At 41.8% G+C, this 12,686-nt stretch overlaps 1 protein-coding gene across 6 annotated transcripts in view; it reads left to right on the top strand.

Moving 5' to 3' along the window:
* LOC111505915 (uncharacterized) overlaps window positions 1-9,919 on the top strand; it is a 99,270-nt gene extending 89,351 nt beyond the window's left edge. For all 6 annotated transcript variants that reach the window (XM_074172196.1, XM_074172191.1, XM_074172185.1 and 3 more), the window contains one exon: window positions 5,375-9,919. In XM_074172196.1, the coding sequence (XP_074028297.1) occupies window positions 5,375-8,079 (2,705 nt within the window). In that variant the 3' untranslated portion in view covers window positions 8,080-9,919. The remainder of the gene's footprint in view (window positions 1-5,374) is intronic.
* The last annotated feature ends 2,767 nt before the right edge of the window (window positions 9,920-12,686 follow it).

The raw sequence follows: 12,686 nt of genomic DNA, 5'->3' as shown, positions 1-12,686 counted from the left end.
TTTGTAGTTCTGCCATGACCAAGTCTGCACAAATGGGTGACATTGAATTGCCCTTTCCCAACCTAAAAATGTGTTTGCAAAAAGATCCATTATAACAAAAATAATTGGAATCTATAAAGAATTCAAAAACTTCCATGAAAGGATCTATGGGTAAAGTGGAAAAGTTTGAAATGATTTCCCATTTTATTCTAATTATACTAATCAATAGATCTATAGGAATGTTAGTAAAAAAAGCGATACCACGTCAAGAGAAATTAAAATATTATTCTCCGGTACAATTTTATTTCTGATAAAATAAGAAAATTCGAAAGAATCTTTTACATAGATCCTATGTTTCTTAGAGTCTCTCATGTGTTCTGAAACTCGTGTTTCAAGACACCATTCGGTTTGACCAACATAGCATGTGTGACAGCTTCCACAGTTCAATTTGTACACTATATTGGAATGTAGTTCTTGTGGTGCTTTTGTTTTTTGTTCAGAAAAAAAATGCTTTCCAACTGTATTTTCATTTGAAAAGGCCACTTCAATTTTATCGGTACTGAGAAGCATTAGAAGTTTATCAGCTATATTTTCTACAAATGGAATTTTGTGATATTTGGGTTTTCACTCCTATATTTTGGAAAGAGGAACTTCTTTTTTAAATTACTTTTCTTTTATTAGAGTTTTTTTATTTTTGCCTTGTTTGAAGTCGAGTTCTTATATACTTGAAAGTGTTGAAATAGTGGATTTGTAACAAGATCATGATGATCATTTAGGTAGAAACGTAAAGCATAAATACCAGGTCTGTTCAAAGAATAAGGTAAAGGTTATTACTGGTGGTGAATCATGGGTATATGGTTATGACATCGAAACCCATGCCACACACGTCCGGTATTGTGTAAAAACAATGGTTTTTACACTCGTCGTTACTTGTTTGAAATTGTTTGACAGAAAACAACACCGTTATGATGCCTCAGCCACCGTATTCACCAGATTTGGTCCCCTGCGATGTTTTCCTGTTCCCAAGATTGAAGAGGCTCATGAAAGGACGGCGTTTTGCGACGATTGAGGAGATAAAAACTGAATCATTGGCAAAGCTCGGGGGGGGCAAAATAGAAGTTGATGATTAATTTTTTTTTTGAGAAAAATGAAAATCCACCTTATTTTTTGAACAAGCCTCGTATAAGACTTGTGGAGACTTATTTTTAGTTGGGAAATTTTGTAATATTCTTTCTCGTTATCCAACATATTATTTATTATATGATGGATTAACGTGGCAAGTCGATCAAAGTGATATTGAAAGAAAGATTGTTTGGTGTATTGTTCGTAAAATTGAGAATATTTTAAATAAGTTATGAGCGAGCAATATTACCCCAATATTGATTTTCAGATGATACATTTTTTCAGGCTGGTCATTTCAAAACATCATTCACATGATCGTATTGAAGTGATCGAAGTAATTTTTGTTACTATCTGGATACAGAGCTTGATTATTTACAGTCCGAACACATTTATTAATTAGTAACGGGAAGAAGTGCGAAGTACGAATCCACGAAATTGTTCAATAACCTCCTAGAGTTTAGTTATACTAATTGCTCTCGAAAAATCGCCGATTATCATATCCTCTATACGATAAATCTCAATTAGACATGGTTCGTTGTTATTTGGGGAGTCTGGTAATCAATTGATAAGTATCTAGTTGTGGAAGACCGACTTTCATGCATATTCTGTGTCTTTCACATCTGAAATACGAGCAAGAGTTATACGAGGGTGATCCCCAAAGGTACCCGGCCTGACCTAGAGATGGCGGCAGCTATTTGAAAAACGTCACTGTATTAGAAAGTGCACAATATAAAAAGCATTTGTGTCAAGTCTGAAGACGCTGCGTTGTTCAGTATTTGTTTGGCAGCCGTCAACAGCCCCCTCGGAGGAGCAAGACTATTTTTATTATTGAAACGGTATGGAACTTATTGAAAGTCGTACAGAGCTGTAAGAAGATTATGTTAAGAAACACATTTTGTTCCAAAATGTTTGTATTCTGGTTGTTGGGCCGGGTACCTACTTCTCCGACCGCCCTCGTACAAGCTCAACTTCGACCACAAATAATCCTCAGATATATTTTTTACTGGCAACGTCGCGCTTCTACATATCTCTCGGGCACAGCTAATTCGTCTTGTTTTTGTTTCCCAATGAACCCACACAAGTCCATTTATTTTTGATCTTGGCTCTGCTCAATATTTTGAATAGTTTTATGATAGTTTGTCTATATAATTTATTGTAATTCTTCCTCGGAAATTGTTTTTTCAACCGAGGAAAATGGCGTTACGTTGTGCTGAGAAACTTTTTGTGAATAACGACAGTTATTTTATCGAAGTGAAAAATGTGAAATTATTTTTGTCGTTCTTTAATTTCTCTATCTTGACGATTTTTTCATCATGAGTGAAAAACGTAAATTGATCATATCAAGCGGGAAATTTCCAATTTGTATTTGGAGATCGCCGATATAGGTACCCGAGTTACAAACTGATATCAGTAAATTTCTGGAGTGGTTTAATAGCACAGTCATATAAGTCTAAATTTTGATGAGTTTGCCGAGAATTGTTACACCTGAAAACTTTGTAGGCTTACACACAGATGGCGTTGCTAGGCTACTGAAAACTTCGTGGGCTTACACACAGATGGCGCTACTAGTATCGAATCCCTGTGATTATTAGTTAACCATGTCACAGCTGTCGGACTATTAGTTTGTGGGATAGAACATTTTGAGTGAAGCAACTATTGCTAGTTTGAAGAAAATGGAACGAGGAATTCCTGTGTCAATAAAACACTGCTTTTTGATGAAAAATATATTGTTGAAGCCAAGGCTTGGCTTGAGAAACATAATTCGGACTTTTCACCAGGAAAATCAACTGTTGAGAAGTGGTTTGCTAAGTTTAAACGATGTGAAGTGAACACCGAGAACGATGCAAGCAGTGGACGCCACAAAGAGGCAACAAAAACATCATAAAAGTCCTCAAAATAATTTTGGATGACCGCAAAGTGAAGGTGTTAGAGACTGAGGCTCTAAAGATATCAAAGAAACGTGTTGGACGAATCGTGCATGAATATTTGAGTATGTAGAAGCTCGGTTCAGAGTGAGTGCCGCGCGTGCCCACAATCGACCCAAAACAACAACGAATTGATGATTCTGAGTAGTGTTTGAAGCTGTTCCACCATAAAAAAACCGGAACCTATGCGTCGATATGTGGCAATGGATGTGGCTCTATCGTTTCACATCGGAATCAAAAGTATCGTCATCTGGAGTTTACTCCAGATCACTAAGCCTAAGGATTAAGTGGAGAATGGGAAAAATACCTGCGTGGTTCAAACAGAACTGGCTGGTATCTCAATCGCCACAAAAGAAATAACCAGGAAAGGAATTTCTGGCAAAAACGTAACAATCTACCCTGATAGTAGACAAGCCTTCAACAGAATACGTTTTACATCAGGGCTAGTACTAGAGTGCCACCAAGATTCAGCCAAAGCCTCGGTAGATAATAACATTATCCTGAGGTGGGTTAAAGAGCACGACAGGAGTAAAGGTAATCGCATTGCCGACTCTTTAGCCGAGGAAGCGGCTGGACTAAGAATTTCAGGACCCACGAACTGATGTCCTCGACAATTGCGGAGCTAGCCAAACGTCACACCCATGCTCAATTCCTAAAGAGGTGGGATGCAATCTTGCCAGGATCACCCTGAGCGACCCTGGGAAGCTGGCGCCGAAGAAATACTAGCGATGACCAGGAAAAATCTACGCTTAACAGTAGGATTTCTGACTGGCCACAGTCAACTAAGGAAACACCTCCACAATATGGGGCTAGTAGACACCTCTCTATGCAGGATGTGTAAACAGGAAGATGATACTGTCGGGCATGTCCTATGCGAATGCCCAGAGTTATCGTCAACAAGAGAGTGTGTGTTTGGCGAGTCTTGGCCTACACCTGCCGATATAAAGGAGATATCTCCCAGCGATCTGTCCACCTTCCTAGAAAGGACTGGATGGACGATGACCTAGGGAGGCAACTCTTCGGGAGGATGTACAATGGGTCACATGTGACCTAAGTGCTGTGGGCTTACTTTCACCCTCCCTACTCTACAGATACAGACCGTCATCTTAGTGGACTGCACGTGGTGAACCGACTCCAAAGCGTGCAATGACGCAGCAGTTGGCTGACAAGGTTATGGTATCAGTTTTGGATACGCATGGTAAAATATTCATCGACTGTCTTGAAAAGAAAAAAACATCAACAGCGACTATTACACAGCGTTATTGTAGCGTTTGAAGGACGAAATCGCTGAAAATGACCCCATTTGAAGAAAATAAAAGTGAAGTCACAAATCATCCACCGTATTATCTAGATCTGGCCCCCAGCGACTTTTTTCTGTTCTCAGACCTCAAGAGAATGCTTGCTGGAAAGAAATTTAGCGATGATGAAGAGATAATCGTCAAAACTGAGGACTATTTTGAGGCTAAAGATAAATCGTACTTTGAAAATGGTATGGAAAAATTTTATCAAAAAACTTTTTTTATGTGAGCCTACCAACTTTTCAGTTCAATTGTTATCACTACCGATCAAAAATGAAAAAAATATCTAATGTTATTGGATAAAATTGCCAAGTTTCTTATATTTTCATCAAGTTTGACAAACAGGTATTTTATTTTGTTAACCCTGCTTAAAGAAATAGGAATGTCAGAGTTCATGTCAAAAAACATTATTTATTCACGTACATTACCAATGAAAATGTGCAAAATTTACAAAACCTCACTTGTGCTTAGCAATACTCTTGAAAATTTTTGCCCTGAAATTTTTTGAGAATTTAATTGTCATACTAGGTGTTGGTTTAGTTTTATACGAACATCTTGTATGTAAGTTAGCGAAACAGTTTATAGAACAGTGCATTTTTCAATCGCGAATTTTTTGGATATGGGGAAATTCAAAAAGGGGGTGTAGTTTCTGTAGAAAAATGTGTTTTGCTTTAGGAACTCGAAGATTTTTTTTCCATTTTAAATCATTTGAAGATTTTCCGCAGTTTTTCTACAATCTCTTGGAATAAATAATGTTGTGATGTACACTCGAGGCCAGATGAAAGTTAGAGTAATTGTGCCATAACTGCATGACATAGTCAAAATTAACATGATATGATTGAGGAAGGGAGAAGAAGGATAGAAGTAATAGGCAGGTTGGGAGGTAAAACAAGAGAGAAAGGAGGAGAGACATGAAAGAGAACAAAAATAATGTGAAAGAATATGACAGATAATATGTGAATGCTAAGAAATAATAAATGGAACCGAAACTCATGACGCCAATTTTTGGTTCGAATCAAAATGCTTACTAACTAATTATTTCTTCTGCAGCACACAAGACACCCGCCGCCTTTCATGGCCAGCGCCGTCAACTGGAACGGGCGAAGACCGGCGACATGCTAAAAGCGAAAATCCAGCAGCGCCCGCCTCGGCAAGAGCTCGAACGGCGCCATATCCTCGAAATCGACCCTAGTCACGTGGACCCGAGCATAGCCGAGCGGCAACGCATGCTCAAGAAGGCCAAACTGGCCGATCAGCTCAACGACCAGCTTTCGCATCGGCCCGGCCCGCTCGAACTCATCCAGAAGAATATTCTACATACCGAGGAGCCCATCGAGGAGGCGGTCAAGACCGGCCGAATCCCGTACAAGGCGACCTGCGAGGGCCAGCTCCACAGGCCACAGCTGCCCTCAAACTACGTCAACCCCGAGGAGGACTCGCAGAGCTCCGAAGGTGACACCCGTGTCAGCCCGAGTCCGACAGATGTGCTGGAGACAGCGGCCAAATCGGCAGGTATAGTAGTCTCCTTGATACAACCGACGGAAGGGACGTTTGTCGTAACGACAGCAACCGCGCCCAAAGACAATACCGAAATCGTGTTCGCGGACCTTTGCAGATCCGTCGCCGCGCCCCTGATCTCGGCGACAAGCCCCGCCTCTCTCTGCACTTCCTCTACATCCTCCCTGAGTCCCCTCTCGTCCGTCGCTAGTCCGGTGCCTTCGATCGTATCCCAACCGGCGACGCCGGCGCCCCCTCCACCGCCCCCACCTATCTCCCTCATAACCAGAACCCTGCCCTCGCCCGCCAAGAGCGAATCCTCCGGCAAAGATAAAAGCAGGAAGAAATCCAAGCTGAAGTCCGTCCCGAAGACACGCACCATCAAATTCCACGAGTACAAAGGCCCGCCAAGCGCCCACAAGACTTCGGCCTCCAGCTTGAACCCCGAAGAGAGCTCGTACGACCTGCTGCTGAAACAACAGACGCTGCTGCTGCAGTTCCAGCTCCAGCTGCAGCACAAGTACCCGCAGATCATCTTGCCGGCCTCGCAGAAAGCCAACGTTGCGGAGAACAACAACAACGGCAGCAACAGCCACTTGAACGTCCAGCAGCCGTCTCCAGCCCCGTCGACTTCTTCAGAGTCCTCGACTGCCCCTAGGATCACCGGCAGACTAGAGGACATGAAGGTCAGCGATTTGAAGGCCGAACTGAAGCGGCGCAGCTTGCCCGTTTCCGGCTCGAAGCCGCAGCTGATAGAGAGACTGAAACCGTTCGCGGCGGGTGACGTTGTCAACCAAAACCCCGGCTCTATAGACTCTTCTGCACACAGCAATGCCAGCGTGGATCAGTCGCATAACTCGCCTGTCTACCAGGACATAGACTCGCCCTATGACACCACCAAGGACGAACAAACCGAGCACATGGAACTCGACCCGACGAGCCCTTCGCCTCAGCAGATTCACGAGCAATTCGTTCAGAACCAAGAGCAGAAAGCCAAGGAGGACATCGTACGCGAGCAGCAGAGACAGATCGAGGTGCTCCAGAGAGAGTTAACTCTGTCACAGTTGAAACTGCAGGCCGCGACGAGGTCCGAGCCGAAGGCGCAGATGATCGCACTGCAGAAGCACCTGCAGGCCCGGCAACAGCAGCAACAGCAACGGCAACAACAATTGCAGCAACAGCAGCAGCAACAGCAACAACAACAGCAGCAGCAGAACTTCGCTCTGCAAATGAAGCAGCTGCAGGCGCTGCAAGCGAGGCAAGCACTCGTGAACGAAGAGCAGCAAAGGATACAGCAGCAGATCTCGTTGCAAAACCAGAAGAATATCGCCGGCGGATTGATTTTGAATAGCGCGGACGCGGCTCTCGTCTTCAACCAGTTGATGCAGCAGGGAAAGGCGAAAATCCTCAACGGGCACGGCAGGAGCCAGTCGTCGCCAAATTTCCTCAATTCGATAGTAACCCCACTGATTACCGCCCCAGATGTCAAAGCGGACTACATAGAGGATCACAAGCCGACTCCCGAGATCAAAATCGAGTTCCGGGATCAGATGAAGCCGCCCCCGCCACAGTACAACGAAGCCACCAAGCAGATGAATAAGAAGAACCACATCAAGAGTCAAATCGTCGACGACGTCTTGGAGATTTTAATAAAGAACGGTGAACTGCCCCCGAGTGCTGCCAATGATCCCCTGACGCCAAACTCGGCAGGTACCAAGTCCACCGAACCTATCTATCCTTCTTCTCCGCCTAGCGACAACCACAATAACCGCATCGAAACCCACGTCGACATCAACGATGCTCTGGACAACATCCACGCGAGTCACAACAACGAATCGATGGAGGAGCCTGACAGCTCGGAAACCGCTCTGGAGATAGACCCGACTGACCTGCTCGAAACGTTGGATAATCTCGATAACATGGACTTCTCGCAGCTGGTCATGGAGCTCGGCGGTTGCCACACCCCCGTCGATAACAACAACTACCATGGGGAACCGATGATGGACGACGATATGGCTATGGACACCGACGACTGGCTGGAATCGCTGCTCCCCAGCGAGAGCTCCGAGTATAACGGCAACAACGGCGTTTCCACCACCACCGCGCCGTTAGCTGTCCCTGAGAGCGATCTAAGCGGATACGATCCTTTGTTAGGCATCGCGCACGACCCCTACGATCCCTTCAATCTGGAAGACTTCCGATCTGCGTCTGATCTGACGGCCGCGCTCTCCTGGGACAAGGTTGACTACGCCACGTGATGCGCCTCGTACCAAACACTTCAGGCGCGTTGAGCCATACATCGGGCTTATTGAGTCCACACCGTGCGTGTTGAGCGTAAATCGAATGCGTTGAGCCGTAAATACAACGGGTTGAGCGTGATAAACTTGACTCACCACCATCTCACGCGTGCTCAAATTGAATCACCTTCTATCCCTGCGCGATATGCTCACAATGCGGTGAGACTAACCTAAAAGCGGTTAAGTCTTCCATTTATATGTGTATGCGTCAAATCTGGTACGCGTATGATGCGCGTTGAGTTTCCGAACGTGTGCGCGATACATTTGGTGTTACTGTGAAATGTGTGGGGCTGCTTATTCCAATGATGTGAAATTCCGCTCGGTTATTGATTGACATTCCACAAGATGGCCGCCGAAATCGCCTCCTTTCGAGAGGCGCGGGACCAGGGCGGCCCAATCGGCCAGGGAACACATCAGCATATGAAACTATTGTAATATTTATTGTACATATATATATTTATAGATACACGTGCCGTAAGATATACGGTGTGTCGCGAGAAGCTAGTAAACGAAATGTCGAAATGTTTGGTTTTTATATTTATATATTGTTGTGAGGGGGGGGTTCGGTGCTATTGTCTGTAGGGGATGTTTGTGAAAGGACACTTGTACAAGTGAGGCGTTTTGCTGAGGTATATATTTCGAGTGGTTCGACTCGACTGGCTGTTGTTCCTAGAGCAAACGTTTCGATGGGTTACTGATTGGTAATACTTTTTGTTTGCCGGTCCTCGCGGCCCAAAACTTATTATACTTAATCTATTGTTTAGTTGTAGGTATTTAGGACCTAATGAATTTGTAAATATATTCAAATTTTTGACTTTGATTCTAGACAAGTTTGGCGTATGTTCGTCGGATTTTTCGAAACGTACTGTGTATGGCAAAGTGTATATTTTTTTCCGAGTTGGCTATTTATTTTATGTATTTATTCTTTTTCATTTGGGAAAATATTTCTCTTCGGTTTGGAAAGAGTCAGGGTTTTTCTAAGAGGCAATGTTTCTATGCCTTTGTTTTTTAAGTATTCTTAGGAAAAGTTTCTATTTGCAGAGAAAGCCAGTTTTAAATTATGCGGTTTCGTTCATTATCCTTTGTACTCTAAAAGCATGACCTCCTTGAAATATAATACAGAAAAATTTCAAATTGAAATGGGAAATATAAAAAATTCATTGGATACCTTATGTATTCGTTATTTTTGTGGTTTTCCATGAATACCTGTCAAAATGACTGATGATTATCGTCGAAATCAGACTGACATAAAAAAAGAATGACTGAAATGTAAAGAAGCAATTTGAAGATTAAAAATAGTAAGCTGAGAAAATCAAATGTAATGATTTGAATTATTTTGAAAATTTCAAGAATCCTCAAGAAAACATTGAAATTCAAAATAGTCTATGAAAAAATTGATGAAATCTTTATTGGAATCGATAAAACGATCAATATAATTTAAAGTTTGAAGATGATTTCATGCAAATGTTGTCTGCGGCTCCGCTTTAGATGGCCCATGCGCAAGGTCCAATTTTGGCACACTGTCTCTAACATATCGACCGGTATTTCACGTATAAATGCTTCAATATTGGCTTCCAGAGCGTCAGTCGTTGCTGGTTTATCCCTGTAGACATGAGCCTTAACATGACCCCACAAGAAATAATCCAAAGGCGTTAAATCATACGATCTAGGCGGCCAATTGACGGGCTTCAAACGTGAGATGAACTGTTCACCGAAGGCGGCCTTAATTGGGCCATTGTTTCGCGTGCTGTATGGCATGTGACACCGTCTTGTTGAAACCACATGTCAGGCATGTCCAATTCTTCTAGTTTGGGCAACAAAAAGTCGTCATCACACGGTAGCGCTCGCCATTCACAGTAACTTTCCGGCCATTGTCTTCTTTGAAGAAGTACGGCCCAATGATGCCACCGACCCATAATCCACACCAAACAGTGACTTTTTCGGGATGCATCGGTAGCTCTTGCAATGCTTGTGGCTGGTCTTTACTCCAGATGCGCCAATTTTGCTTATTAACGTACCCATTCAACCAGAAATGAGCTTCATCGCTGAACACAATTTTTCGATAAAAATGTGGATCTTCCTCCAACTTTGGCAGTGCCCATTCACCAAATGTTAGACGTTGTGGGAGGTCGTTTGGCTTCAATTCTTTCACCAGCTGTATCTTATGAGATTTTACAACCAAATCCTTTCGCAAAATTTTCCACGTAGTGGAGTAACAGAGGCCCAATTGCTGCGAACGGCGGCGAATCGATATTTCACGGTCATCACGAACACTGGCGGATACAGCCGCAATATTTTCATCGGTCACTCTACGTATGTGTGTTGGTGGTTTAATGTCCAATAATGTAAACTGGTATATGATGGAATCGGCCGATACTTGATGAAAATCCATAACTAACGTATTCCAAAAACACTTTATTGTGAGATTTTCACTAAATTGTTTTACAAAAACGCAACACGTGTTTCGCCATACAATGGCTTCATCTGGCGTGTCTTTCAACTTTTTTTGTTGAAAGACACGCCAGATGAAGCCATTGTATGGCGAAACACGTGTTGCGTTTTTGTAAAACAATTTAGTGAAAATCTCACAATAAAGTGTTTTTGGAATACGTTATGTAAACTGGGTTCGAAATCTAGTCACAAGCTTCCGAATAGCTCCCTCAGTAGGCCGACGAAACTGCCTACAAATTGGAAGAAGTGCACGATGCACTTTATTCACCGAGCATGAATTTTGATAATAAAATTCAATAATTTGCAAGCGGTGTTCATTCGTAAGTCGATTCATGGTTAAATTGTAGACCAAACTGAAAAAGTTCTACAATGACACAAGACACGATTCACGCGTGATCTGTCAAAAACAGTGTTGCCAAAAAGATACCAGCAAAAAAATTACGCATCATATAAACATTCAAAATAAACAAAATAATTCAAACATTAGAATTTTTTATCACAGAACAGTAAAACATTTGTCTTTCAATGAATAACAATGTTTGCTTTTTCATTTCAAGTAAAAGATTGATAAGTATCAGAAAATATTTATGAAAAATATTTTTTTATAGGAATTTTGTCCGATTTTTTTTGACATACATTTTTGCCGTAACATTTAATGAAGCCAAGTTCGGTTACTTATAAAATCAACCATAAACAATTGTTTTCCTAATGTATGTTAGTACAGAAAATGTATCTCAGAATTAAAGGATTTTCAAATAGTACAAAAAAAAAATTTCTTCATGTTAATTAATTTTTTTAATTTGATTATATTTGAATTTTCTAGCTTCACTTTGTTTTTCAGAATCACTTTTTTTGTATACTTTGATATTTTTCAGCATGGTAACTAATTTTTTTGAATAAATTGACGATTTTATCAGTCATTTATTTCCTGTACTATAAGTTCAAGGAGGTGATTTGACGAAATGAAATGTTTCACGGAAAAAGTTCGATAAATAATTGAAAGTGTACATGAAAAACTGTTTTACGCCAGTCCGTGCTCATGTACAGGGTGAACTAAAAGTAGCGTCCGACAAAGTCAAGGTTGGTTGTAAGGAAATAACTTTTGCGATTTTACGAACTTCGTTGATCTCTACAAAGCTTTTATCACTGAAATTGGTAGTTTTCCAAGCATTATATAATCTAATGTGAAGTTGTTTTTTTTTGTTAACAAGTTTTCAGATAGGTTTTGTGGATGTCGTCGAAGTTGAAGAAATACCTCCTATTCAAAATACATTCCTTTCATTCGAAATTTCCATTGTGCGACGAATCTAGAGACCATTCACGGTGGAAGCAATGGTTTCCAGGGGCCACCTTCGTTAATTCAGCCTTTGACCTTCTGCTGTGCATCGTTATCAAACAGTATCGGTCGCAATTTTCAGCACGCCCTGTATATTCCAATTTTTGCTCATCGCTTGACGGCTGGCCGCCGAACAGTTTTGCCGGTGAATGTAGTTGGCAAAGGACCAAATGAAATTTATTAATTTCGTTATTTAAGGATATTCTGTAGTTGGTACTAATTTAGAATAAAGCAGAGCCGAGAAGGAGCCTTTGTAAAGTTGTCTAGATGAAAAGTTTTAATAACAGAAGAGTCAGGTAGGAGGAGTGAACTCGAATGATGGAGTGCCAAATTTAAAACGGGAGGAAAGGGGAATCGGAATAATACTTGAGGTTTTTTCGCTTTACTACTTTTGATTATCAAGGTATGAGAAAGACAAGTGCGGTTTGAAGAGATATGAAGAAGGAAAGTATTGAGAAAACAAACGAAAAGTTCTGGCTCATTCCTTACGGAAAAACACGTGCAAATTTGAGCAGGTCCATTCTGGCGATTTTTGGACCTCAGGCCCAAGTCACACAGAATGGACGTCTATTCTGGTAATTTTTGGACATCAGGCCTAATTCTCACAGAATGAACGCATCCATCCTTCTTTGCATCGTTTACGTCACACGTTTCCCTCTCCCACTAACTAAAGTCTCTCTCTGAAAAACACCTACCTCGAGTTGGGTGTTCCACAAGGTTCCGATGTCTTGAAAATTGCAAAAAATTAGACGTCATTAGAAAATACATGGGATTTTGCCCT

This window comes from Leptinotarsa decemlineata, unplaced genomic scaffold, assembly GCF_025532065.1.
Source record: "Leptinotarsa decemlineata unplaced genomic scaffold, Ldec_3_MD MMD2_P_RNA_scaffold_12, whole genome shotgun sequence".
Taxonomy (NCBI): domain Eukaryota; kingdom Metazoa; phylum Arthropoda; class Insecta; order Coleoptera; family Chrysomelidae; genus Leptinotarsa; species Leptinotarsa decemlineata.
Note: the sequence above shows the minus strand (reverse complement) of the source record. Positions and strands in the feature narration are given on the sequence as shown.